The sequence below is a fragment of the Alligator mississippiensis genome, chromosome 1 (genome assembly GCF_030867095.1).
Source record: "Alligator mississippiensis isolate rAllMis1 chromosome 1, rAllMis1, whole genome shotgun sequence".
NCBI classification, from domain to species: domain Eukaryota; kingdom Metazoa; phylum Chordata; order Crocodylia; family Alligatoridae; genus Alligator; species Alligator mississippiensis.
The window spans coordinates 351,148,982-351,176,235 of record NC_081824.1 but is presented as its reverse complement, the minus strand read 5'-3'; the positions used below and the strand labels follow the sequence as shown (position 1 = coordinate 351,176,235).

General features: G+C 44.5%; 1 protein-coding gene across 2 annotated transcripts in view; it reads left to right on the top strand.

Moving 5' to 3' along the window:
• The window catches only part of TMEM255B (transmembrane protein 255B), a 165,903-nt gene that overhangs the window by 128,833 nt on the left and 9,816 nt on the right, over window positions 1-27,254 (top strand). For both annotated transcript variants that reach the window (XM_019484980.2, XM_006272481.4), the window contains 3 exons: window positions 4,160-4,240; window positions 12,092-12,177; window positions 18,092-18,251. In XM_019484980.2, coding sequence (XP_019340525.1) covers window positions 4,160-4,240; window positions 12,092-12,177; window positions 18,092-18,251 — 327 coding nt within the window. The remainder of the gene's footprint in view (window positions 1-4,159; window positions 4,241-12,091; window positions 12,178-18,091; window positions 18,252-27,254) is intronic.

Genomic DNA, 27,254 nt, shown 5'->3' with positions numbered 1-27,254 from the left:
TGCAGCCCTTGTAATCTCTTCAGCTTTCTGTTTGTACTTTGAGGTCTCTTATACACATACATTTTTACTGTATGTTTATGTACTTGTGCATATAATGTGCAGACACAATAAGAATGCCATCAATCTGACTTAAACTTTAATTTCACCCCTTTAATTTATGTTCAGTAATAGTTGGGCATGTAACAGAAGACAGTTCTTGATGTAAATGTTAAAGCTTATGTTAATAGGTGAAAATAATGCATGCCAGTAGCTCATGAGGATAAATGTATCTGTGCAAGTGCTGCTTTGTTCAGTAGAAGCAAAGATTGTTTGTTATTTCAGTCTACAGATAGCCATAGAAGAAGAACTATACAGTGCTTTATGAGGTGTCCAGTAGGAATACTTTCACAGCTTTGAAACACGGTTCATTTGCTTTTGTCATTAGATGGAGCAATAAAATCATAAGACCATTAATAAAGTATGACATGCTGTAGGATAATTTTTAAATACTTTTTAATGCCTGTGGAGTTATATTGTGTATGTCTTGTTCATTTGAATTAGTTTGTCTTAATTTTCACACAAATTGCATGATCTCTGTGACCAGTTAAAAAACTAATATTCAGAATTAGTTGTCAGTACTCTTAATATATGTGTACAGTCAAACCTGGATTACTGTACACTTGTATTATTGATTCATTTGCATGTCTGAATAAATTAAGTATTATCTAATGTTTGTTTTTCTGATGGCACATTGAACTGTTTAAGTCCAACCTTTTTTTCCCGAAAACTATTTTAGGTTAGCCAGATACACTGAACACTTAGATGTATGGAGAACCCTTAACAGTGATAATGTTATCTACCTCTTACATTCAGAAGACTTAATTCTTCTTAAAGCTTAAGTGCATGCAAAAATGTAGGTGGTTACTGTATCCACAACTGAATGAACTGTGTTCATGGTGGCCAGTGGCAGGTCAAAGTCTTGATTTTTTTTCTACATATCATTCCCATAAAACAAGGGTGGATTTGAACAGCTTAATCAATCAATACTTTTCTGTGAGACCAGTACTGCTCACAGGAACAACCTAGCACTTCAGCTGTATCTGATGGCCAAAGAGCAACCTCTCATGCCCCTTGGTGGCCAGATTGATAGAGGCAATTGGCATTAATTTGGTTCACAATTTAAAGTTTGCCTGTTTGCTTTTTAAATATGAAGATGAGATGGGCAAGAATAGCATGTAAACTCAGAGATTAGAGTTGAAGGCGTCCTCCTATGGGTGGTAATGGCAGAGGGGAATTTTCTTGCTTTCTCTAAAAATGCACAAAGCCAGCGTTGTTTGAAAGCATAGGCACTGTAGGCCTGCTGGAGCCATTCCTAGTGTGCTGGATCTCAGCACTAAGAAAGATTAGCTCCAGATCCTCCATTATCTGATATGGAGTATGCTGTTGTGGCAGACATAATGATTAACAATTTTGAAATCTCTCTGTTAGGAGGATAACACATTTTATTGTTGTGCATATTTTCTGTTACGTTCAGTATTCTCTCTCTCTCCTCCCTTCTCCCCCCACCTTGCTCCTCTTCTTCCAGGCAGTGGAAGAAGTTATGGCTAAGCCTAATGTTTTCCTGGATTTAAAAAAAACCCATTCTTCTACTTCTGCAAGTGCTAGAAATGGCACGTTGTTTGTATCACTCTGGTATTTCCTTTTCCTCCCAAAGAATCGGAGTTTTTGGGAAATGTTTTCTTCTTGGGTGGTATAAATAGATGTTATTGGATGCTCTTAGGCTTCACCCAGCAATTGTCTTCAGGCTTTTACTTTGGCTTGCCAGAGAAATCAGAAGGTCACAGCCAGAAAAACAGCAACATGATGAATGAGTACTATTAATCTACCTGTCTATGTTCCTGCCAGGCTTGGCATTTTCCCTGGTTGCCTTGTTTGGTTTTATAGCTTTATTTATACAGTTCATTACCAGATATAATATAATGAGAACAGATCCTAACTAGCAGAAACCTGTCTTCAGCTTTCAGCCTGTTCCCGAAGCAGCTCTATGGTTAACTGAAACCAAGGCTGGCACAATGAAGGACAAGCAAGGCAAGCTTGTATTTCCTTGTGATGATTTTATAGCCCCTATACTTGTGCAGGAAGGAAGATATTAGTGGATAATGGTGATTCTAACTTCCTTACCTCAGAGTCAGTAGGTAGCATTTGTCCTACTGACTCTGAGGCTAGGAACAGACATTCAAAAAGTCTAAGCCTGAATTGAGTCAATCTTTGCAAGTTAGTCTAAACTGCCTAGGCTGAACCAGTTTGTAACTGCACAGTAATCCTCTCTGGACTGAAAAATGCAGGCACATGCCTGCAGTGAATCAGGCTACAAGCTGGGGGAAGGGGGGCGGGGGGGGTGATAGAGTAGTCCTCCCTTCCCTTCCACAGTGCTGAGCTGAGGTGGGTATGGCCAGGCCCCAGCAGGATGCTCTGATTAGGGAGGGGTCCCCCCCTCACTGGTCAGCGAGGGAGCCAGCAGGGATTTGCACAGTGTTTACTTACACAACATGGAGTTACGGGGGGGGGGGGGGGGCACTTATCACCCCATCAGTAAAACAAAAGTATCTCTCATCAGTTTAAGCTCTTCTTAAATAACATTTTTTTTCCAAGGAGGGATATTACCAGCTACCTGTTGATTAGTTCCAAAGAGCCCTAAGCAGACACTGCCCAGTCTGCCTTTGTCCTGTCTCCCACAGCACAGATGGGACTGTAGCCAGCATATGGTATGCTAGCTAATGCTGAGAGGTGTCTATGTAAGGCAGAATGGAGGGGGGAATCCCTGCTAAAGCAGGGAGTGGGGAGGGGATGAGCAGGAGGAAGCCAGGCAGATGCCCTGTACCTGCAGTCTGCTGGAGCTGCAGCCAGGCAGCAGAGGGGAGGGGCCAGCCCTGCTGGGCTGGAGCAGAGAGCAGAGCCCCACCCAGAGTTGCAAAGTATCTGGGATTCTGGAGGAGTCTGATTTAACTTAAACCAAGAAGGTGTCTGGGACAGACATTTCATAAACCAGTTTGAGCCAAATCAGTTAAGTCTGATACTACATTCAACCAGGTTTGTCTCAAACCAGTTTCAGCTATTTTCAAACCAGCTTATGTGCACTGAACATCTGTTCTGTTACAGGTTTAAACCAGTTTCTGATCACTTAAATCAGTTTATGTGTAGTGTCTGTCCCTAGCCTTAGGGTCTTTCAGCTGGCACAGGGAAATCTTGTCTGGGAATATATTTTGGGTAGCAAACACATTTAAGATCGTTATATTCTTTGCAGATATTTGTGAACAGAAATAGAAGCAAAATTGACTTACAGTGAATTGCATGCTTGACTCTAGATTTCTTCCCCCATTAATGTCTTAATTTCTTCACTGTTTTTGGACTTTTGAACGCAAAGAGTTCCAAGGCCCTGTTTTAGTAAAAATTAAGTGTTATAGCTCACATTATTTTCCGTGTCTTCTCTATAGCTGTAGACATGTTTACACCTTGCAAAGTAAGGTAGTGTACCAAATAAGAAATAGCCAACTAAATGTTGCTTTTTATGTCTGATTTGGGTAAGACCCTTATCCTGATAGGTTAGACTGACTAACCTAAAACAAATAGTCTTAGGTTATTCACCCTAATCTTGTATGGAAGAAGGCAAATATGAAGGGGGAAAGGTGTTAAACAACTGAGATGCTGGTCTCTTGAAGGAGGTCATTAGCAGGGATCCTGGTTGTTTCTGATAAAAAATAAATCTCGAATTTTTAGATTAAAAAAGTACCCCAAATCCATATTTTTCCGTTATCAAAATGAAACATTACTAATTGATAGATAGTGGTGTTTCATTTTGATCATGGAAAAATGTGGATTTGGGGTTACTTTTATAAATCTGAAAATTGGAGATTTTTTTTACTAGAGATTATCATTAGATCAGTTGAAAAAAAAATATTTTTGCCCCTCCTGGAAATAGAGTGGATAGTGAGAGGAAGCCTTTGCAATGGGGTTGAAAAGCAAACAGCCTTGCATCGTGCCTAACTGGTTGTCCAACAGGCTGCTTTGGTTTCACTTCCAGGAAACTGAGAGAACCTGACAGCAGTGGAGGTGAGAGAAACATTGTGCCAGCCTGTTTAGTATAGACAAATGCTTTTATCTGTACCTTTCTTTGTTACAGGAACCTAGACCGTTGTATAACAGAAGGTGCCAGTTTTATTCAAGTGGAATAGGATTCTTATATGATGCCTACCAGACAGAGGTAAACAAACATTTCTTATTTCTTGTGTGGCTTTCTGGGCAGGTTTGGGCTGTGGGCTCATTAGAAACCCAAATGTGCTTTTCTCTGAATAGCAAATCAAATTTATTTTTCACTGTGTGTTTTTGAGTTGGTGATAATATTTATATTAAGTGTATTTACTTTGAAATAGGAGCAATTCTCATTCCATCTTTATCATGTAGTGGTCTGCTGGAATATATTTGTTACATGTGGGTCTTTCTCTAAAGAGGCTTTTGTTAACTAGAGTTCTCTAGTAAATAAGTTATTTAATTTACGTTGGGCAGAAAACTGCAAATCTCCTCTAGGTTTATGTGGCATGAGCAAAGAACATGGATATTTTGTGCTCTGCTTTTTTTTATTATGGTGTTAAAATGGCAGGAAGAGTGTCCATATACAAATTTCAGCTTGCTGAAACAATCTTGACTTAGTTTCTCTCTCTCTTTTAAAAATTTTCTTTACTATTACCATTAATTCTGTAGGGGTTGTTTTTCAATCTGGGATGCTAACTTGGTGGCAGTGAAAAAGAAATCAACCAAAGCAGAACTGAAAGGAACCATGTAAGAAACTGCTAAGATGAAAATATTTGTACAATATGGGAGAATTATGAAGAGCAAACCGCCTCACATGATAACCACATTGATACATGCTTGCAGGATGGTAAAGCAGTCTCAAACATTTTAAGCATGCAGTCTATTTTTGATCAGCACAAAGTATTGGATCCTGGTTTACTCTGATTTAAAAAAAACCTCTCTATATATATATTAGTGGTGTTTCATTTTAATCATGGAAAAATGTGGATTTTGGATTACTTTTTTGATTAAAAAATTGGGGATTTTTTTTTATCAGAGAAAACCAGGATCCCTGGTTATTATCTTTAGCATGCAGCTTACATGTACCCAGACTGAAGCAATGCCAGTAGCATTTGCAGCCTATATGAGTCCATAGTATAAGGGAAGGTGTCTCTTTCAGTCTGTAGTTCCACTTTTGCTTTTGGCAGGTGGTTTTTGGTTGGTTCTCTTCATACTGGCAGTGGCTGGTGATGTGCTCAACATAAATGTCCCATGACCATCTGATGGTGACCAGTACCATGAGGTGCTTCATGAACTAGGAACAGTGTCAGAGTATTCTGCAAGCTTTCAGGCTGCTCCTGTCACTTGTGTCCATGTGCTGGGTGCACCAATGGTTAGCTCTAGGGCCGTGCGAAACAGCTGTGTTTCAATTTGGTTTGAGATCGGGCCATTTCAGAGGATAGTGATTCATTTCAGCATTTTGGTTCATAGTCCTGGGCTCCCCCTGCACTGGCAAATAGAAAGCTTCTGTGACTGGGAGCCTGCAGCTGATGGGGCTCATGGCTGTGGGGGCACCCCATGTGCTCCTGAGGCTGGGAGTCCCATCAACTGACGGCTCACAACCGTGATGGAGCGCCTGGCCACACATTTAGTTAATGGCCTGATAGGAATCAGCCACAAAGTGATTACACACTTTTGTGGAATAACTTTGTGGTTTATTTCTCATTTTATCATACCCTTAATTGATTTAATGTGTGGCTGGATCACAATTTAAGATGTGATTAACTGGGTCAGTGATATAGTCAGTGATATACCTACCAAGTAAATTAAGCTTTCTAATTGTTAAAGTGAAGTTGATTAAGCTTCTCTGCAAGTAAGCTCAAGCACATCACTTGTTTTTTTTAAGGCAGGGGTGTCAGACTAGTGCCCTGGTCTGGATCTGAACCACGGGGATCCTTGTGGGGATCCAGCCGCAGCATGGGGTCCAGTGACAGAAGTGATAAGAGCTCTGGTGGCGGATCTGTGGGGTGGGTGAGTCAAGGAGCAGTGGCGATGAGCCAAGGCCAAATGGCCCTAGATTTAGCCCACCGATGGCCAGGGCCATCCTTGGCAGACTGAACAGAGAGGGTGTGAAGGCTGTTGTGCTGTATGTTTGATCCCCCTGCTTTAAGAGATTGGAGGTATTTGACTGTATCTAAAGATTTTAAGAATGTATGAAGTTGAGAAACTTTGACCTAGACCTTTTTTGGCAAAATAAAAACTATGTTTCTGTAGTATGTTGGTTTAAGGTCTAAAGATTAACTTTCTTGTCTGGTCATTCACTGACATGTTTTTCCTACTGCACTGATCTGGACCTAATTCAGAGCTAATGATCCATAGCTTTCAAGTTTGGCTTTCGTTTACTGAACTCAGCCAACTGGTAATCAGCTGCAATACTTCTTACCAAGAAGGCCAATTGCTTGTTCTATAAAATTTTCCAGGGCACTAGTTTTCTTCAAAATGCCATTAATAGTATGCAACAGGTAATATGGCTTGCCGAGTTTTCTCAACGTATTACTTTTCTTTGCCAGAAGCAGATGCCATTTGATTTTTTTTTGTAGCTATTGTGAGGTGAGAACATCTCTCAAGTTGGTGCTGGGGAGATAGAAAACCACAAACTTGAGAAGCCGAACAGTCCGGCCTCTGACATGAAAAAATAGGATTTGACATGCAGAATACCCACAAACATCCTGATCCTACCCCCAGCTCCTCCTGAGCATTTATTTACTCATCTCATAAAAAGAGTGCCTGGCCCTCTTTTGGTTCTTCTTGCACCTTAAAAAAAAAAAACAGTTATAAAAATGGACAACTCCAGTAGCCCCTTCACCCAGTAATTAGCATGCACTGTAACAAAGATGCTAAAACATGTTTTAGATCTTATTATTCTCCCTTTAGTGTCTTTCCAACCCCTTGCAGCCAGGGTAAGTAAAGCTACTTTGCAGCATGCACTAAGGGTTTATAAACCAGGACTATTTGAAATCAAGAGTTCCTGCTGATCTCAACACTGGGGCTGTGTCACAGGGAGGTGGCTGGTCTTTCAGGTACATAGATCTCAGACCAGTTTGAACATATTGGTTAGGTTAAAAATGGAACATTAAATTTGACGCAGTAAGTGCCCAGGGCAAGATGTCCCCAGTAACAAATACATTCTGCACTGATTTTTCAGTTTTCGGATAGACTAAAATGGTGTCTGCGTGATGTCTGTGGAAGTATAATTATATAATCTGGAGCCCAGTTAGACTGCTACCATTGTTGGAATTACTGGACCTCCTCCTGGAGTATGTTGTTAGTTCATGTTAGGAAGGGTGGAAGAATCAGACTCTTGGTAATTCTAAGGTTCATTTTAGCTATGTAGCTGCACATTTGCTCAACTCCAAATGACTTCAAGTACAAAAATAATGGCAAACAAAAATATCACACCAGGATATTGTTTTTTTTAGTGCAACCTGTATCTCAGATCGACCTTCATCAGAACCTTCACTTCATAGTGTACCCTCTCTTGTTGCATGCACTTTGTTTTTGGGACTTCACAGGGGTATAACCTCACCCAAGAAAAGAGGTTTGACAGCTATTTGAATGGACATGATGGAAGGACTAGGACACAGGGGTTAGACTACATGAATCTTGAGGTCTCTTTCAAACTTCTGAGTCTATGTCTTAGGGCAGGGGTGTTTAACCCTCCGCCTGCAGGCCAGATCTGGCCCCTGGCACCAGGTCATTCAGCTTGTGGGGCTCCGCACAGGCACTTTGGGATTCCCATGGGCTGTGGTCCTGTGCACCATATTGGCTATGCAGGGACGGATTCTGGCATGTGGAGATAGGCAGGGTCAGTGCAAGACTCAAGGGTACCAATCCCAGTGGAGGCAGAGGAAATTGGGGTGCAAGCTCCAGTGGGATCCCAGCACATGGGGCCTAGTAGAGACAGCACCAGGGCACTAATTCTGGCACACAGAGCTAGGGACAGTATCCTAGCATTACTCAAACACAGTTGTCTTAGAAGGCAGTGGGATCCAGTGGTTGGGTCCAGATTGATGTCCTTACAGAGTTTTGACAGGGCTTGTAGAACAAACCTTCAGTGTAACGTTGGAGACGTGCCTCAAGTTAAACATGTGTCTCAACTCTTCCTGGAATCTGGTGCCTATGCCATGTGATTATGGCCTGTCAGGTAGTTTGCATATATCAGCTGTCTTTGATTTGATATATCTGCCTAGACCAGGGGTGGCAAAAGATCTGGCCCATGAAGCTGTAAACACAGGGCTGGAAATTCCGTGGTTGGGCAAGCAGTGTTAGTGTTAATCGCTGTGGCTCTGGGAGCTGTGGCAGCTTGTTTCACCTAATTTCTGACCTGTGGGCAGTCACGCAGGCTGGATCCAGAGCACAGCACCATGTCATCTGGCCTGTGGTGGGATAAACAGTGGTTGCCACAGCTTTTAAAGCTGTGGCAATTAATGCTGATACCACTTGTGCCCTCCCAAATTTCTAGTCCCATGGGCCAGATGACATAGCTCTTTGCTCCAGATATGGCCCATGGACTAGCTCCGAGCTACTCATCTGGCCCAAGGCACCAGATGAGTTTCACACCCTTGGCCTAGCCCACAGGCATGCTTCTTTCCTTTTCCTTATTTCTTCTTCTTTTTCTGAACAATTTTCAGCCACTGACATAGCCCTTTGGTTTCAGTAGAATTAAGGTGCTAGTTAATGCGGACATTAGTGATAGATTCATGCCATACATGGGTATTCTGCGTGTTGAGCCTTATTTCTGGATTCTTATGATCAGACTGTTTCCCTTCTGTTTTGGCTGCTGCACTTTGCCACCCTCCCGGTTCCACTTTCAGAGATGTCCTTACAGGTCCCGTGAGGCAAGTACATCACATTGCATCCACACCTATGCCTGACTTCAGGGGAGCTCCCCGTAGCAGTAAAGATTCTGGCGGGGCCATAGTCTTGTTTTGCACATTTGGCTGCTGTCCTAGAATGCAGATGGGGAGAAAACACCCACTGATGATCCCTGACCTTCCAGAGCTTGCCTCCCACAATTTCAGTCCCTTCTCAATTCTTTATTCATTATTTGCTTTCCTTGTGGACTTCTCATTTTCTTCCACCCCAGTCTTCCCTGACCCTTTTTGTCTTTGATCTTTTTAGATTCTCCATAGTTATCATGTTCTCTGACTACCCACCCTAAGCTTTGTTCATTAAAGGTAGGAAAGCTGTTCTCTTTCTAGGCCCTAAATGTTCTAGGATTTTCTGAGTCCCCCCACCACCCTCACCCACCCTACTATTACTTCCACTACTCAAAGAAAAACCCTGCCTATTCTCACAGTTTTCCTGACAAGCCACATTTTAAAAGTAAGTAGAGCTTTCTTTGTAGATGGGGTTTTGTGTGTACAGATGACCTCAGCACTTTTCTTTCAAGAGCACACACATTAGAGAAGTCCCAGGTTTCACACCAAAGAGCGTACAGTGATTCAGACCTCCCCCACAAAAGCAGAAGCCTGCAGTTCACAATTTCAGTATAAGAGATTATCTTAAAAAATAATATATTGATAAATGAAAATGTGTCAGAGAGCACTTATCAGACATTTTAAAAGACCGTTTATTCCTAAATATGTTATTATCGTATGCAGTCAATAGTCAATTCTTTTCATTTTGCAAACTGAACCCTCTGAATGGTTACAGCATATTTTCTTTATATATATTTAAAAAAAAAGATTTAAATATATTTTCAAGAATATGAACTGTTTTAACACTGACAGCATTTGCAGTATTTTGAAACTATTAACAAAGCTGAAAAATCTCAGTAAGAATCTCAAGCATAAAATTTTACAGTTAGCTTCTTATGTCAAGTAGGAATTATGTACGCTTACTGCATTTAAGGGTCATTAACATGATTTCTTGTCTGAGTGGAGTGTGACTCACGTGTGCCTGCATTTATTGTTCCAACATCTGTTTTTTCTCTAGAGTCCATATTCACACAAATGAACCTTTTTCATTTCAATACTCCAGACAGCCTCCTGTAAAGGGTACTTGTCTGCTTAATTACTTGAAATTTTTCCCTGTTTTTTGTTTGTTTGTTTGTTCGAAACTCTTGATTGTGGTGTAATAAAAGCTGAAGAATGAAGGAATAAGAGAGAGCATTCTAGTTAGAGAAGCTTATTATTATTCACCAGATAATTTATTCCTCAGTGGTCAGACCCACCATACCATGCTTCAAATGTACAACTTAAAATGGTGAACAGATTTCCCCATACAGCTTCAAGACACCAAAGGAGCTCAGTAACTTTTTAGGGGACAATATTGTCAGTATTGTTTTTCCACTGTAAATAAAAAATGTTCTGTCATCATAGAATCAATCAAAGGAAAATAGGGTTGAAGGGAACTCGCAAGGTCATTTGTTTCAGCCACCTGCTCAAGACAGGACCATCCTAAACTAAACCATCCTAGCCAAGTATCTGTCTAACCTGTTTTTGAAAGCTTCCAAGCTTGGCGATTCCACACCTTCTCTAAGGAGCCTTTTCCAGTGTCTGACTACTCTTGTAGGACATAAAGTTCCTCCTAATCTCCAACCTAAATTTCCCCTGCTGCAGCTTGAGGCCATTGCTCTTACTCTTGCCTCCTACAGCCACAGAGAAAAGCCTATCTCCATCCTCTCTATAATCACCCTTCAGGTATTGGAAGACTGTTATCAAATCCCACCTGTCTTCTTTTCTTCAGGCTAAATAACTCCAGTTCTGACAGCCTTTCCTTGTAAGTGTTGCTTCCCAGGCCTCTAACTATTTTTGTTGCTTTGTGCTGGAATCATCCCAAACTGACCACATCTTTCTTGAAGTGTGGGGCCCAAAACTGGGCACACTACTCCAAGTAAGGCCTCACCAATGCTGAATACAGCAGAAGAATAACTTCCCTTGATTTGCAACTCACACTCCTGTTAATACAACCCAGGATGTTGTGTGTGTTTGTGTGTGTCCTGCTTGGACAGTGAGTTGAAACTCGGGCAAGGAGTGGTTTGTACAGAAAGGATGATGCCATCATTTACTGACATTTTAATGTTGGCCTACCCAAAGTGGTATCTAGATAACCTGTCAGACATCATGTTGCCATAGTCCCACCATGGCTTTTATGCTGATTTCCTTCCATCTGAGATTGAGGACTGTTTAAGTGGATGTAGGATTTAGTAAAGAGTGTACAGTGTGCCACTCCCTTTGACTGTGAGGGGTGGAGGCAAGGTACCACTGGAGCTTCCAGGCTAGCAGGGGGCCGGACAGGATTCATGTCAGATTGTCTCAGGCTGTCAGGTTGTTGTCTATCCTAGATCTCAGTGTTGAGTGTTGAGACAGGAAGGGGGGACCCATCTGCCACCGCTGCTGACCTGGGCTTGGAGAAACCCCCAAAGCTGCTCCTGCCCCGCTCCAGTGGAGTCTGTGGGGAGCAGCTCACTGGGGACAGCAGTGGCAGTGGGCAGGCCTTCCTTTCCTTTATGTGCTCCCAGCCTGGCCACCTGAGAAGCAGGCACTGCAAAGGGGCACCTAGCCTGTTGCTATCCCTGGCCCCCACATGGCTGAAACATGGCAGGAGCAGCCTTGGGCTTCCCTCTATGGCCAGATTGTGGTGGACAGTGGCAGTGCTGGGCAGGTCCCTTCTTTCTGTATCTGCTCCCTGCTGCCTCTCCCTGGAGAGCCGGGGACAGTGGCCCTTCTAGAGCACGTGTCCCAGGATCAGGGACCTGGAGCCCTGAGACCATGTCATGAATCCGGGAATGTTTCCTTGCATCCAAGGGCTCCATGCATTGGATGTGGTGAACAATTCATGGATTGAGCGAGGGATGTATTGAATGAAACATTCCAGGCTAAATGGGGCAACCTTCTTCAATGCAACCATACAGCTGCTTAGGAGGAAACAAAATGTGCATATGTTTTTATGATCAGTGGGATAACTTGGAAACTAGTGGTCACCAGGTACTATACCTGTAGGACTCTGCTTAAAGAACTGTCCCCTCTCTCTTCTCCAGGTAACGTGTTACACCTTAAACAGCAAATGCCAGCTTAAAGTGAAAAGTAACACATGCTACTGCTGTGACCTTTACAACTGTGAAAAGTAAGTACCTCCCAAGCAGTACACATCAGTAATACAATGTATTTGTATATCTGTTCTGTTTCCAAAAGGATAGGTGTTTACACTGAAACCCACATTCTGGGACTCAGCCCATAGCTGGATATCAGGCTGTACACTGGCAATCACCCTGTGGAAAACTGAATGTGCCATTGGGCAGTTGTAAAGCCTGTTGAATTACCAGTGCCTACAGTTGTCCCTGTTCTGCCTACAGCACTCTTTTGAGAGGACAGGGGACCATACAGTCACCATGGCAGATGATAGATATGGAGCTGTCCCCATGCATTCAGTCACATAGTAGTGTGTGCTGGGCTCTGAACTGCTGAGTGTCATAGACTCTGCCAATTCCTTCCAGGGCCAGCATCAGACGTGTTGGGTAGAGATGAAGGAGTGGGTCCTTTCTGCACCCCAACTGCAAATTGGATGGGGTAATGGGACCCCTGTGATCTCATGCCATGGGTAATTAGTCTGAGTGCTTGCCCTTAGAAGAGACTTAGCTGATAAATATGCTGGCTCAGCTGGGAGGGGGGACTCCATGCTTGGTGGAGGTGGAGTCTGTGCTCTTATTACTTCTGTGTGTTTTTTATTTAAAAATCATTGATGGGTTTTGTCAGGCAACCAGACTAAATACATGGTAGACAGCCTTGTCAGGATTTGTGTTGACCGTACACTAGTATTTTCCAAATTGATTTAACTGATCCCCTTTTCACTGAACTAGGGGAAGCAAAATTATAGGATAGTTTCAAGGTGCTAACATGTTAGGCAAAGCTAGGGCATTCTTACAGGTATCATCTTTACATGCTCAAGAGGTTAAATTCAATAGCCATAAGGCCAGAGAAGGTACAAAGAGAATGCTTTTTAAACAGTGTTTCTTAAAGATCTTAATTTTAATTCACTGTTACCAAACCACAGACTGAAAAAATATGGCGATGAAAGTACCTGAACAGGGTAGTCAGGTAACACTGGACCAAGTCCATGAAGGGCCCTAGACATAGTGATGTTTTGTATCAACAGGGTTAACTTTTAATTTGGCCTGCCCCCTGAGTCAAATTACTTTGGGGAATAAATTAGTTGGGGAGACCAGGTTCCCAATACAAAGCAGGGGTAGAGTGCAGGGACTAGGAATGGGACTCCTAACCAAAAGCTTGGAAAGTGAGGAGCCATCTAAGAAAGCAAGTAAAGAGAGGGGTGGGCCTGAAATCCTGCCTCTCTCCCAAACATACATACCTTGGGTTATAGACCTGTTGGAGACAGGGATCTGCAACTTCCTCAAACTTCCTCTTGCTCTGAGGTGCCCAAGACTGGATCAGTCTCTTCTTTTGAAGGATAGCCAATGAGGTGCTGTTACTGTTCACCTGGTCTAGTCGGTAGAGCACTCAGGAAGTGAGAGATCACTGGCCTCTAAGCCTTTTAGAGCCCAGGGGATTCAAATCCACATCTGCAGCTTCATCAGAAAGAGTGCCCTAGCCCCCAGGCTACAGGCTTGGCTGGGAAGAGAGAGATTCTCCATTCTCCTTGTTGCATTCTTGGCTGCACTGTGGCTCAGGTTCAAGACTGAGGACTGAAAGGGAGAACAAGCAAAAGGGTACATGCTGGAGCTTGTGGGCTTGGGCACTTACCTGGGAAATAGTTTCCTAGATTCCCATTCTTGCTCCCAATCCTTGGCTGGGGAATCCTTTAGAAGGAATGCCCTTGGCCAGTGGCATAACTAGGGTAGGGTGACTGGGGCAGCTGCCCTGGAAGCTGATTTGCAGGAAGGGGAGCAGAAAGAAATGGCCGCTGGCACAGCCACACAATCAAATCAGCAGCACAGCAGCAGACAAAAGTCACCACTTCCCCTGTGTGTTGCAATCACCCCTGGCACCTAGCTGCGTTGTTACACCTCTGTCCATAGCAGCCCCATGGAAGTGAGGTGGACACACTCTAAGAGCAGGGTTTGAATTACAGGGGAGCTCAGGGGGGCTGAGCGCCCCCATAAGAAATGAGAACCTCACTGTAAGATTTGAAAATCATTACCTGGGGGGGGAGGGTGTCTCTGATTTTATTAGGGCAGATGGGCAGATTTTATTATGGTAGATGGGCAGCCCAATTTTTTTTGCAGACTACATTTTATTAGGGTAGATGGGCAGCCCATTATTTTTTGCAGAACCCAGCCCCCAAGTGTCAAAATGTAATTTGAATCCCGTGGAAGAGAGTAGCCAGGCCTATGGTGGATTGCGCTCTTGGACACTGGCAGCTAAATTCCTCGTGAGTCCCTCTTTAGGGGCCTGAGTGCTTTTTCGGATCTGGGCTTGCATGACTACACCAGTCTTCAGAGAAGGGCTGTGAGCTCAGTGTGGTGGAGCAGCAGTCTGACAGTGGGTAAACAGCACTATTGCCTACCGCAAGGGCAGACAAAATAAACTCATGAGATTTATTGCCAACCTGAAATGCACACAGATCCCTGCCCGATGCCTTGCTCCATGTCTGTACATGACAGTATCCTTGCAAGCAGCATCATGTTCTGTAGAGCCTGGGAAATTCTGGGCAGTCTCCAGGGGCTGTAGGTACTGCTTGTTGAGCTCACCGTGTGCCTGCTGTGAAGTGCTACCTTGCATTTTAATGTCACATTCCCTAGACTGAGTCCTTAATCCTGTAGATTTACTTCAAAGTCCTCTCCCCCTACTTTCTTTATTTATTGCAAGCATGAATGACGCAGCCCTCTTTGAGCCTTGGCTGGGCCACTGCCAGATATGGGAACTCAAAAGGTCACATGAGTTTACAAGAACAAGGTTTACAGAGAATCTGGCAGGGATCCAGACCAGTATGTTTTGTTTCTGCAAAAACAATAAGTTATGTCAAGCCCTCATTTCCCTGAAGAAATAAAGCGAATTTGGGGACTAAAGAGAAAGAGAGTCAGATTTCCCCAGAACAGCAGGGTCATGTTGGGCAAGTGAGCTTCTGGGGTGCAGCTTTATTGAACTGATTAAAGATGAAGTCAGAGCCTGAGCAAATAGTTTTCTATCCTGGCCTAGGAGATGCTAAATTGAACTACTGCAGCATGTCTGCTGATGACCAGACTAATGACAACTATGCCTTTTTCGGTTTATTTGCTTATCCTAGTGCCTGCATGTTTTATTTAACTTCAGTCTTCAGGTTTTAAAGGATCAGTTGGCAAGGGTAGATGATGCCTACAAAATAATAAATGGTATAGAACAGAGATTCCCAAACTTTTTCTTATTGCATATCCCCTTCCAGATTTATCAGCTACCCACATACCCCTACCAATATACGTTTTATATTTTAACTCCTTAAATGCCAATTATTATTATTAATATAATGAAAATTAAACCTACCATTACACAATTTCTCCTGCATACCCTTCAGAGATGTCTTGCATACCTCCAGGGATACACTTATCACAGTTTGGGAGCCCCTGGTATAGAACAAGTAAAGCAAATGCTTTTCTTTACCCTTTTTATTATTTATGAACAAAAAGATATTCAACTAAATTGAACAGTAAGGCATTTACATTGGAAAGACTTATGCAACATGTCATTAATTAATGGAACTCGTTGCTGCTGGGTGGCATTGATGCCAAGAGCACAGCAGGATTCAAAACAAGAACTGGATTCTTTATGGTACATGCTCACAGTATCAGACAGTGCTAAGGGAAGGGTATCAGCCCGTCCCTTAAGTGGGCTGTGAGAGCATCCACGGTAATTGGTTAGGGTGAAAAAAAAATGCCAGGGATTGAGATCCTGTTGCTTCATGGCATAAGCTAATACAAGCAGTCAAGAGAAAATTCCCTCTTTTAGTTATTAACACCTGGTGATGGCCATTGTCAGAGAGGAGTCTCCATGCCGTCCCCTTTCTTTTCCATGGCTTTACCACTAAATTTGCTATCTGCATCGCATGAGCCTGATTAGAAAGCAGGAAATTTCAGAGGTTGCTGTGCTCTGCTCCTCAGCAAAATGATGATGTAGAAGTGTAAATGTCATGCATTAGGACTTCAGTAGAGCTGGCACAAAGTCTCTTCAACTCAGATAGTGAGTGTAGGAGCAGATGTAGTAGGGAAGAAGTTAAGACAAGTACAAAACCTGGGACCTTTTCACCATGCTTTCCAATGGAAAAGCTTCAATACATTGCCTTTCTTTTCTCCAAATACCCACATATTACATAGCCTCTACAGCAGAGATCTCAGCACAAAACAAAGTCTAGGGCTATGAATGGTAATTGTAGTAATTTAGAATACATGTAGAAGAATATTTTATAGATCTCATAGACATTAGGGCTGGAAGGGACCTCAGAAGATCATCAAGTCCAGCCCCCTGCCCCAGAGGCATGAAGTCAGCTGGGGTCATAGGATCCCAGCAAGATATTATTTCTAGAAGGCACAATCCACAGTTGAAAGGACCACCCTTATGGTATCCGCTAGCTCTCATGTTGCCTCTGTCACTTAGAAAACAGGCACCATAAGCAAATGGGTGATATTGTTGGGGAAATGTTTCTTGCCTCTGTTTGGATTCATTTCTTAGGCAGCCTGTGCCCCACAAAAGATGAGGCTCTAAAGAGAAGTTTTTAATTAACTGGTTTCCAGGTGAGATAAAAGGGAAACTCTGCTAAGCAGGTTTGAACTGGTAGTTGCTCACAAATTCATAGTCCTAAGGGCATATCCAAGCCATGGTGGAGGTGTGCCAAAGCATATCAGTCCCAATCTGTCCTTGCCATCACCTCTTGCTCGTACATTCCAAACATGAAAACGGACCCATAAAGATCTTGGCCTGTGCCTTGCTTGAGAGCAGCCACTAGGAACAGCCCTGCAGTAACTTCACTGGCATATTTCTGGATTAGAGTGGGCAGGGTGGATCATGATTGCAGGGGGGAGAGGGTCCCAGCTAAGGCAGGCTGTCACTGCAGTGTAGACATGCCTTAAGCCTGATTTCAGGAAAAAAGTGTAACATCTTCTAGTAAAACCATAGTTATGCTAGAGAATCTTACTAAAAAATCCCACTGCTACCCAATACTAGTCATCTCATATAGAGTTGGCATAAGTAGGATGGCCCAGGAACAAGACCTATTTTTATTAAAAGTTTGCCTCAGTGCTTAAAAAAAAAAAAAAGTTTGGGCTGTAGATTGTAGTCTGTGCTAGGACTTCTCCTTCAGCTTGAGCAGCGCTAGCCACTTTCATTAATCATTTCTTAGTAGTGCAGACAAGGCATTTTACACTTGAGTAAATTGCCCAAGACAAATTACTCACTGGAGTTCCAGATAGTCAGATGCTCTATACCAGTGTTTCTCAACCTGTGGGTTGTGACCCAAAAGTGGGTTGCAAGGATATTTCAAAGGGTCATGAGCTGCGGCAGGGCAGGGGGGCGGCGGGAAGATGGCTGCCACTTCCAGTGGGGGAAGGAGGCAGGGGAGAGCTGCATGGCTAGGCTGGCAGTACTGGGGCCAGTGCCTATGCTAGCAAGGGTGGGGCATCCAGGAGACACTCCTTGGCGGGCAGGAGGGGCCATGGCCAGGCTGCCTGGCGCAGTGCAGAGCCCCAGGCCAGGGCAGGAGGGGTGCCACAGGCCTCTCCTCCTCCTCTCTTCAGCCTATGCCAGGGCCAGACTCACTCTGCTGCTGCCAACATGAGCCAGAGCCACTGCACTCCAGCCTGAGTGGGACGGGTGCAGCTGGGGGCCCCTCTTGCAGGGCTTAGGGGGGCAGGGCTCTGTGGGTCAGGAGTAAAGGACACCAGCATGGCTCGGAGCAGGGGAGAGAGGGGACAGGGGCTAGGGCACTGGCAGGACCGGGGGGACAGGGCATGAATCTTTGCAAATGGGTCCCAGTAGGAAAAAGTCTGAGAACCACTGTTCTATACCATGTATGAAACCCCTGGCATAGCAATGATTTCATTTCTATCCTCTTTCAGTTCAGAGCAGTCACCCAGCTATTATGAATTCCTTGGAGTGAACAGCTGTCAGGATGTGATTCATTTATACCGACTGCTGTGGTCCTCCACAGTCCTGAATATCATTGGATTGTTTCTTGGGATAATCACGGCAGCCATACTTGGGGCATTTAAAGACATGGTAAGGCTTGCACTTCTTTTTATCTTTTCTTAATAGTGGCTCCTGCTTCTTGCAATGTGGTGACAGGTAATGGGTCAAACAAGACAGAAACTGTAACCATATAAATCAAGAACTCTCAAAATAGCATGATCTTTGAGCCTTCAGTCATTTTTAGGTTGTGCTCTTGCCTGCTGCCTTAACCAAATAGGTTAGGTTTGGTCGATATGTGGATGGATGGGAAAGAGTAGGTGTCTCTAGAAAGTCGTGTCGTCATGTCATTCAGTAGGTGTTACCTTTTTTCTGAGTCAGCACTAAGCAAATGTCCCAGCCTGGTGCTGCAAAGTGCCAGTTTGTAGATGACATTTACATCTGCGGTCCTAAAGGCTTGTGATTATTGAAGCTTGTGTAATAGTTTTACTAAGATTAGACATTAGCTCTAGCATGTTGGCTAGAGAACACAAGACTGAACGGGACCTCCTGGCCTTACAATATGCTATGGGTCAAAGCAAAAAAGACAGGGTCACTGCAAGTGCCCTGTCACTGCAAGAGCAGCAAACTAACAGGATTACCTCAACAATCTCTAAAGTGATGCCCCTCTGTGATTTCAGGAAGAAATCCTCTTTATCTTCACTATCTGTCCTAGATCATAGTGTTGGGTGCAGAGCACAGCTGATACGTTTTGAGGGCACTGTGTTTTGGTGGATACGGCTGTTCCTGAAGACCATATTTTCTCACGTACCACACACCTGCAAAAAGACATGCACCTTCTTTTTAGAAGAGAGAATGCAGAAAAAAATATTTTTCCACAATCAGGGTCTAGAGTTGGCTTTTTCATAGTGAGGCTGTGTTGCAAAATGGCTGCCAGCTTTCCTCTGAGCCAGCAAGCTGACAGCATCTGTGAAAAGGTTAACATTGGACACCCCCACTCCTGCTTGCTGGCTGAGAAAGAAGCTGACAGCCATTTTGCAACACATTGTCTTCATGCTTCTGTTCTTCTTCTTCTTCCATGTTCCTGTTCCAGTGGAAACAAATCAAGTGCCTCACTTAAGACATGCACCCTAATTTGGGAGCACTGATTTTGGGGGAAGGGATGCATGTGGTATGTGAGTAAATATAGCATTGATAACTGTATGTTATACATAACTGTATTCCACTTTCCAGCACCCTCTCCCTTCCCCCGCTGTTTTGAAATGGGGAGAGGACCAAGCCTGTTCCTTTGGTGGTGCTGGTGGTGGTAGTGATGGTGATTATAAAGCATTTTTATAGTGGTGGTGTTACTGTGATGCCCCAGGGAATGTGAGAAGACCAAGATTATACAGCATTTCCAATGTTGTGGTGCCCAGAATCAGCAGCCAAGAATGAGCTTCCATTGGGCTTAGTGCTGTACAAACACAAAGACATTATTTCCCTCTTCAGCATGTACAGTCTACCTAGACAGGACAGGCCCAGGGTAGGGGGAGTAAGTCTGCTGCATAAGCAGAATGAACAATGTGATGGCAGCAAATTTTGTATTTGTTCTGTTCTGGGAAGAGACTTAGGGAAAGAAGAAGTGAAAAGGAAGGGATGCGGAGAGAAGGGGAGAGGGTAGAGGCCTGGATGTGATGCAACAAAAAATTAAGTGGAGGAAGGGGAGAGAGCAGACATCCAGGTGGAACAAGGCAGGGAGCATCCAGAAAGTTCTCTGTGGGCACATCTACACATGCAAGTAATGCACAACAATAAACTCTGGTTCAGTTCATGCTGGGGTTTATTGGTCCGGATGCCACATTTGAACATGCGCCTGGGACTGCAGCACAGCCAGGTCAGAGCAGCCCCAGCTGGCGTGGGGCAACCCCCACACTAAAGCACCCTCATACCCCAGCCAGCCCCATCAGCTTCTACACGTGCATTGCTGTGAAGTTAATTAGCTGGCACTGTCCTGATAGCACTGCACATGTAGATGCTGAGACACTTACCGCGGAGCTAATTAGGCAACGCGACAGTAAACGTCTCATGTAGATGCATCCTGTATGTCCAAAGTCATTGCTTTGGCTCCTTCTGCTTCACTTCAACTTCCTACATACTGGAGTCTGCCGTTCCAAGGAACTAATGAAGAAGTTGGGCCACACCATTGGTTCAACCACCCGTGATGGTGGCACAGAGCCTCAGACTCTGCAACACCTGCTGCAGTGCCTGCTGCTCAAAGTACCTCATGAAGTACATTAAATGAGCACAAGCATTCATAGCAAAATGGTCAAGTGTGGTGTGGAGACATGAGAAGTACAGCAGGTAATGCATGGCTGTGGCTAGGGAAGCAGAACAGATAGGGGGCTACAGCAGAGCAGCATGCTTCCTCTGTCTCCCTCCCACGTGGCCACCAGTCTGGCAGCATCTGTTTTCTAGCACTGGCATTATTTTAGGACACAACATGCCAATATTGAAAGGAGGCTAGACGAACTGAGGAGTATCTCCCAACAAGCTGCCTTTGTTTAGCTGCAGAGGCAGTGTTTAAGTTAACTCTGCAGTAATTCATGACATGCCTCTTCTATCACCCCTCAGAGGATGGGATGGATTCAGGCAATGTCAGTAAACCCACAGCTGCAGGGTTGAAGCAGTGCTGTGATGTTGGCTGGTTATGCTCTAGCGCTGGCAGGAAATACAAGCAACTTTGTGCTGACTGGGAGCTCAGTGGTGGTAATAACATAATCCCCTGAGGGAACTATGCATTCTCCTTTTCCCCTACACTGGCAAGGAAAATACCACAGGCTCCAACCAGAATTCCTTCTTCTCACCAGGCTGGCACAGACCCGCTGTATACATTTGAGTAGGAAAGGGGCAATGGCATAATATGACCCAATGAATTTTGGCTGGGGGGCTCAGTTTCATGCATTTTCCAGGAGGCTCCAGACTTCAGACTCTGTTTGCATTGCTTCTGTCAGAGGAATGGGTAGAAGGGAATATGGGTAGAAGGTAAGGCAGTTTGGCCTTTAAGCCAAACAGGCTGCTTGGGGCAGGAATGTCACACGAAAGAGCTGTTGTACTGCACAGATATGTGGAGATCCTTCAGGTTTCCAGCCAGCTGTTTCCCCATAAGTCTGTGGTTCCATGCTGCAGGCAAGTCATGCACCACCCCCTTCCCTCACTGCCTAATCCATTTTTAAATGGGCATAATGAGAAGTGGTGTTAGATCTCAATTTTATCATTCCGCAGGTACGTGTGTAGTACAGCACAGAGTTTGTAAAATATTTTGATCCTTTGAGATGAAAGGCTGAATGTAACAGTAGGATGAAGTACAAGAAGGAGGAGATGCCTGGTGTCTGGCAGCAATAGTGTTCAAAGTATTCTGGGACAGTGCATTGATATTTGGAGACATTCCTTTATAAAATATATTCTCCCCTCCCCAAGTATCTATGCACTGTCCCAGAATACTTTGAACACCTTTGCTGCCAGACACCAGGCATCTCCTCCTTCTCGTACTTCATCCTGCAGTACCACCAATGCATCATGCTTTCCTCAGCGGAATATGTGCAGGTCAAACAGGTGTCAGTAATGCTACATCCAGATTCAGGGTTTTTCATGAACATGCATTAGAGCAGGGCTGTCTTTGGCTAAGGACAGACATTCAGAAAGTCTGAGCCTAAATTGATTCAATCTTGCAGGTTAGTATAACCTGGCTAGGCTGAACCAGTTTGTAACTGGACATTCTCTCTGGACTGAAGAAATTCAGGCACGTGCCTGCAGTGGCTTAGGCTAGAAGCCAAGGGGTGCTAGAACAGCCCTCCCTTCCCTTGGACAGTACTGAGCTGGGGGGGGGGAGGTATGGTCAGGCTCCCACAGGACCTCTGATTAAGGTCTGCCTGCTTTTCCCTGCTGGCAAGGGGTGGGAGTGTTGCCACACCCCCAGACCCCTGGTAGTACTCTGAGGCAAGGGGGGAGGGTGCAGTGCATGCATCTGTTGATGATGCAGAGCTTTTCAATCTCCCTCTCCCTGCTTCTTTATACTAAACTGACAGGCCAAACCAGCAGAGGGCTGATAACAGTGATTATCACCTCATCAGCAAATCAACAGGCTCTCTCCTTTAGTTCAAACTCTTCTTAATCAGCTTACAGCTGACCCATTGATTAGTTCCAAAAATCCTGTTCTGTCTGCCTGTCCCAGTGAAATTGGAGAGAAACACACATATTAGCTAGCATACCACATGCTTAGGGTCCATGAGGCTGGGGTCTGTGCTGTGGGAGATGGGAGGGAGGGAGGGAGGGAGGGAGGGGGAATTCCCGCTTAGGCAGCAAACAGCATGGGGGAGTGGGGAGTAGGGCAGGGGGAAGCCAGGCAGACCCTGCTATACCTGTAGTCCAGGGGTGGGCAAAATGCGGCCTGGGGGCTGGATGCGGCCCGCCAAGCCATTCTATCTGGCCTGTGGCACCCCTAAAATTTTTAGAAAATGTATATTTATCTGCTCCTGGCTGCCTGTCATGCAGCCCTCGATGGCTTGCCAAAATTCAGTAAGTGGCCCTCCACCCAAAATAATTGCCCGCCCCTACTAGCCCGAGGGGAGGGGCCAGCCCTGCTGTGAAGCAGAGAGCCCTGCCCAACCCAGAGTATGCCGGGAGTGTCTGGTTTATCTTAAACCAGCAAGGGGTCTGGGACAGACATTGCATAAACTGGTTTGACCCAAATCAGTTAAGTCTGATACTACATTCAACCAGGTTTATCACAAACTGGTTTCAGCCATTTTCAAACTGGCTTATGTGTACTGAACCTCTGTTCTGTTACAGGTTTAAACCAGTTTCTGATCACTTAAACCTGTTTATGTGTAATGTCTGTCCCTAGTCTTTGAGTTATTTTAACCTTGCCTGGGTCAGAAGCCTGTAAAAGGTCTAGTAGAAGTTGTCCTCCTCCTATCTGGGGTAAATGAGCACACTTAGCAACTGTGCTTAAGAAATGTGTAGATACACACATACAGTTTGTACATGAGATTGGGGGTGGGGCTTGTGGGCTCCAAAGGGACTGGTGTGAGGAGCGTTACCATAGAGCCAGTAATAAATAGCAGCCATCTAGTTATGACCAGCCCATGGCTGCTTTCACTGGAGGGAGTAAAGGCAGCTTTCCATTGCTACTCATATCCTCTCTGTGCATTTGGTGAGAGCAGGTAGGGAAAGGACACAGGAGAATGGCAAAGGAGAGGCTAGAGGAGGAACAAAGGTGAAAGGAGGGAAAAGAAATACAAAATAAGACAAAGGTTGAGAAACCAGCATCTAACCTGGCCCTAGGCTAAATAGTTGGACCTGTGCTGCAGCCCAGGGCCGACTACTAAGCCTGGCCCTAGGCTAAGTAGTCGACTGCACAGTGCTGACACATCCATTTTGCTTTCTCCTTGTCTTCCCTATTGGGTCCCCATAGCTCCACCTTTCTTTGGCTGCAGTTGTTCACGTATTCCTGGACCAGCATGTTTTCCCAGGCTGGTTCATTCCAGTGACGATGAGTTGCTTAGATGTGAATCAGGAGTGAAAATGACTTGACCCATGGTGTAGTTCCTGGTCAGGTTTGACTACTCATTTTCAGCTTTTGTCATCCTCTACTGTTTGGGGTACCATAGAGCGTGAAGGTCAGTGCACAGAAGCTTGGCCAGTGCCTTCCATTGGGTGATCAGGGTAGTTGCAGATTGCTGTGAAATGTTGAAGTCTGACCAAAGCCAAAAGGAATTGCAAATGCTTCTCGAGGGTTAGGCTGGAATAGCGGAATTCACTCCTGGCAGATACCATACATAAGGTCTGTGATGCCCTCAAGTCCTAGTTTAGCTAATGCTTCAATGAGAATCAGGCTGGCACCTTGAAGAAGGGTGAGTTTAACCCCAAATGGCTATTTTTGCATTAATCTGATGGGATATGGACCTACTGAAATGTTCCTACAAGACACAATGTGTAATATGTCAGTACATACTAAGCGTGCATTTACACATGGGAGCACTCTCTCCAAGTGTCAAAGCAGCAAAAAGCAATGGAACAAAAATGCAGTGACAGACTCTCGGTCACTTGTTCTGGAGCAAAGCTGATCTGATTACTGACAGAGGAATAGCTGCCTAGGTTGCAGTACTGCAGAAAAGGATTTGGGGGTAACCATAGGCCGTAAGCTGAATGCAAGCCAACTTATTCTCTTGTTGCTAAAAAAAAAAAAAAAAGCCAACAGCATCCTGTGTTGTATTAACAAGACTGTCAGTTGCAAATCAAGAGAAGTGATTCTTCTGCTTTGTTCAGCACTGGTGAGGCCTTACCTGGAGTACTGCATCCAGTTTTGGACCCCACACTTGAATAAAGATGTGGACAGTTTGGAAAGAGTCCAGTGCAGGGCAGCAAATATGATCGGGGCCTGGGAGATAAGATTTACTGAGGAAAGGCTGAAATAACTAGGGTTATTTAGCATGGAGAAAAGAAGACTGAGGGGGATTTGGTAACAGTCTTCAAATACCTGAAGGGTGATTATAGAAAGGATGGAGATGGGTTTTTCTCTGTGGCAGTAGGGGACAGGAGTAGGAGCAATGGCTTCAAGCTGCAGCAGGGGAAATTTAGGCTGGAGATTAGGAGGAACTTTCTGACTATGAAGATGGTCAGGCATCTCAGCAGGCTACCTAGAGAAGTTGTGGAATCGCCATGCTTGGAAACCTTCAAAAGCAGGTTAGACAGATACTTAGCTGGTATGGTTTAGTTAGGGATGATCCTGCCTTGAGCAGGGGGCTGGCCTAATTGACTTTATGAGGTCTCTTACAGCCCCACTTCCCTATGACCCTAAAAGTAAAAAAAGCTCAAGCTCCTTAATACAGGAGTCGAGGGATGAGGGATGAGAGCAAGCCCCTTATTTGCTTAGGAGGAAACATGAACTTGTATGAATTACCACAACCATTTATTTAAACAGGGAGCCATGCAATTTTGGAAATGCACTGTAAAAACAACAACAAAGAGTGTAGAATTGCACTACAGCAGATTCTTTTCCTTTGCGGTAACCTTCAGTATCTAAGTTTACTGGTTTGCTACTCTACCTCAGTGGAGAAATAGCATATGAATACACAGCTTTTAGGAAACTGGGGAGTAAGAAAACATTAAGCAGGGCAGGAAAAGGCAGACAAAATGGTACAAGGTTGATTTAACAAATATTTAAAATCTGAGTCATCATCTCTCAGGATGTAGACTTCCCACAAAAATGCCCACAGGCATTTGTGAAGATAATTTGTGTCCACCACGCCTCAGAGCAGTTCTCTAAGGATGAATTCCAAGAGACAGCAAGGATGTCTAGAAAAAAAATCACGTGCATCTTTGGAGAATTCTGGCTGCAGAACATGTTATGTGAGAACGTTGGAAAAACAAAGTGCAATTACTTGCAATTACCAAAGTGCAAAGTGCAATTACCAATGGACTTTCCTGCAAAAAAATATATAGTATACTGGTATTTTGTCTTTAAAAATTAGAATCCCTAATTTTGCTTTGCAGAAGCTTTAAAAACTCCCTAAGTATCTACTATGAAACAAGCAGTGGAGTTGGTTTTAGTGATAATGAGTACAAATGCAATGTATGGGTCTCCTGTTGCTGAGCCTACCTTCCTTGCCTTGTTCCAATTCAGACTGAGCCACATTTTGACACACCTGACTCAGTCATTTTATCAAAGTGAAAGGCAGGCCTTAATCTCATTATATTGTTACCATTCTCAATGATGGGAAGCTTCTCTTCCACTCTTTCCTCTTCCCAGCCAGCTATGGAGGCATTAGTAGTTCTGGAAATGCAGCAGTTACAGCAGAATGCTGTCTCACCATAAACCTTCATAGTAAATGTCTCTCTCCAAAAACAAAGAAGGCCACATTCCTTTTTTTTCTTCAAAAGGATGAATTCAGAACAAAATGTTGTGCAACTCCCTGCAACCTTCGTGCTCATAGCCAACTGTTTTTCCCATAGAAAGCAATGGGAAAGCAATTTGTTTCCATTTCAACAGTTTTACAGGGGCATGAAAGAACCGTGGAGACACTCTCTTCCGCAGAAATACACCCCCCCCCCGATCCTACTTTCATGATACCTGATCTTTATTCTAATAAATATTTGTCTAGCCAACATTCAAGAGGAAATCACTATTTCATTTTGTTATGCTTTAAGCACAGATATAGCTTTTGGTATGTATGCAACACAAAGGCCCATGGGCATGAAGATGTCTGAAGGTACAACTATCCTGGGTCTACTTGGACAAACCCCTAAATGTACCCTTGCCTCCTCCACTCAGTTGGACTGGACTGTTGGGAAGAGACTGCCTGGGTGGCTTCACGGTCCTCTTCTGCTGAGCAGGTCTAGCTCTGTCTTTGGCTGAGTATGGGGATGTCAGGCACAAACAGTTCTTTTTCATTCTGCAAGGGAGAGTAATGAGCAGAGCAGTCAGAGACTGCTTCTGTTTATATGAGGGGCAGGAGGAGCCCTAAAGTGAAGCAGCCTCTGAGCCACTTCACCTTTGAACAGGGGAGTTGGAGCCAGGGAAACAGGCCCCCGGCAGGTGGGAGACCGCTGATGTACTGCGGAGCAGTATCAGCTGAAAAAATGGACATAGAGCAGGGGTGGGCAATTATTTCAGGCAGAGGATCACTTACTGAGTTTTGGCAAGACATCAAAGGCCGCATGACAGGCAGCCAGGGGCAGATAAATATTCTTTTTCTAAACTGTTTAGGGGCCCCACAGGCCTGATAGAATGGCCTGGCAGGCCGCATCCAGCCTGTAGGCCGCATTTTGCCCACCCCTGGCATAGAGTGCAGGGGTGGGAGGCAGCAGCATTAAGAGGGTTGGTAAAGTGACAGTAACTGGAAGGAGACGTTGGCTGATAAGGGAGATAGAGGCACTGAGAGCTGTGGGGTACAGAAAAGAAAAGGAAGGGGAGTTGGGGGGGGGTGTACAGGTGGAGAAAGGGTTACCTTAAAATTGTCAAAAGGGCAAGGAATTGAGCCTGGTATTTCAAACTTTTTCTGGGGGAGATCCTGGAATTCTTATATCATGTGAAACCTCCCCGCTTCTCCATGGCTG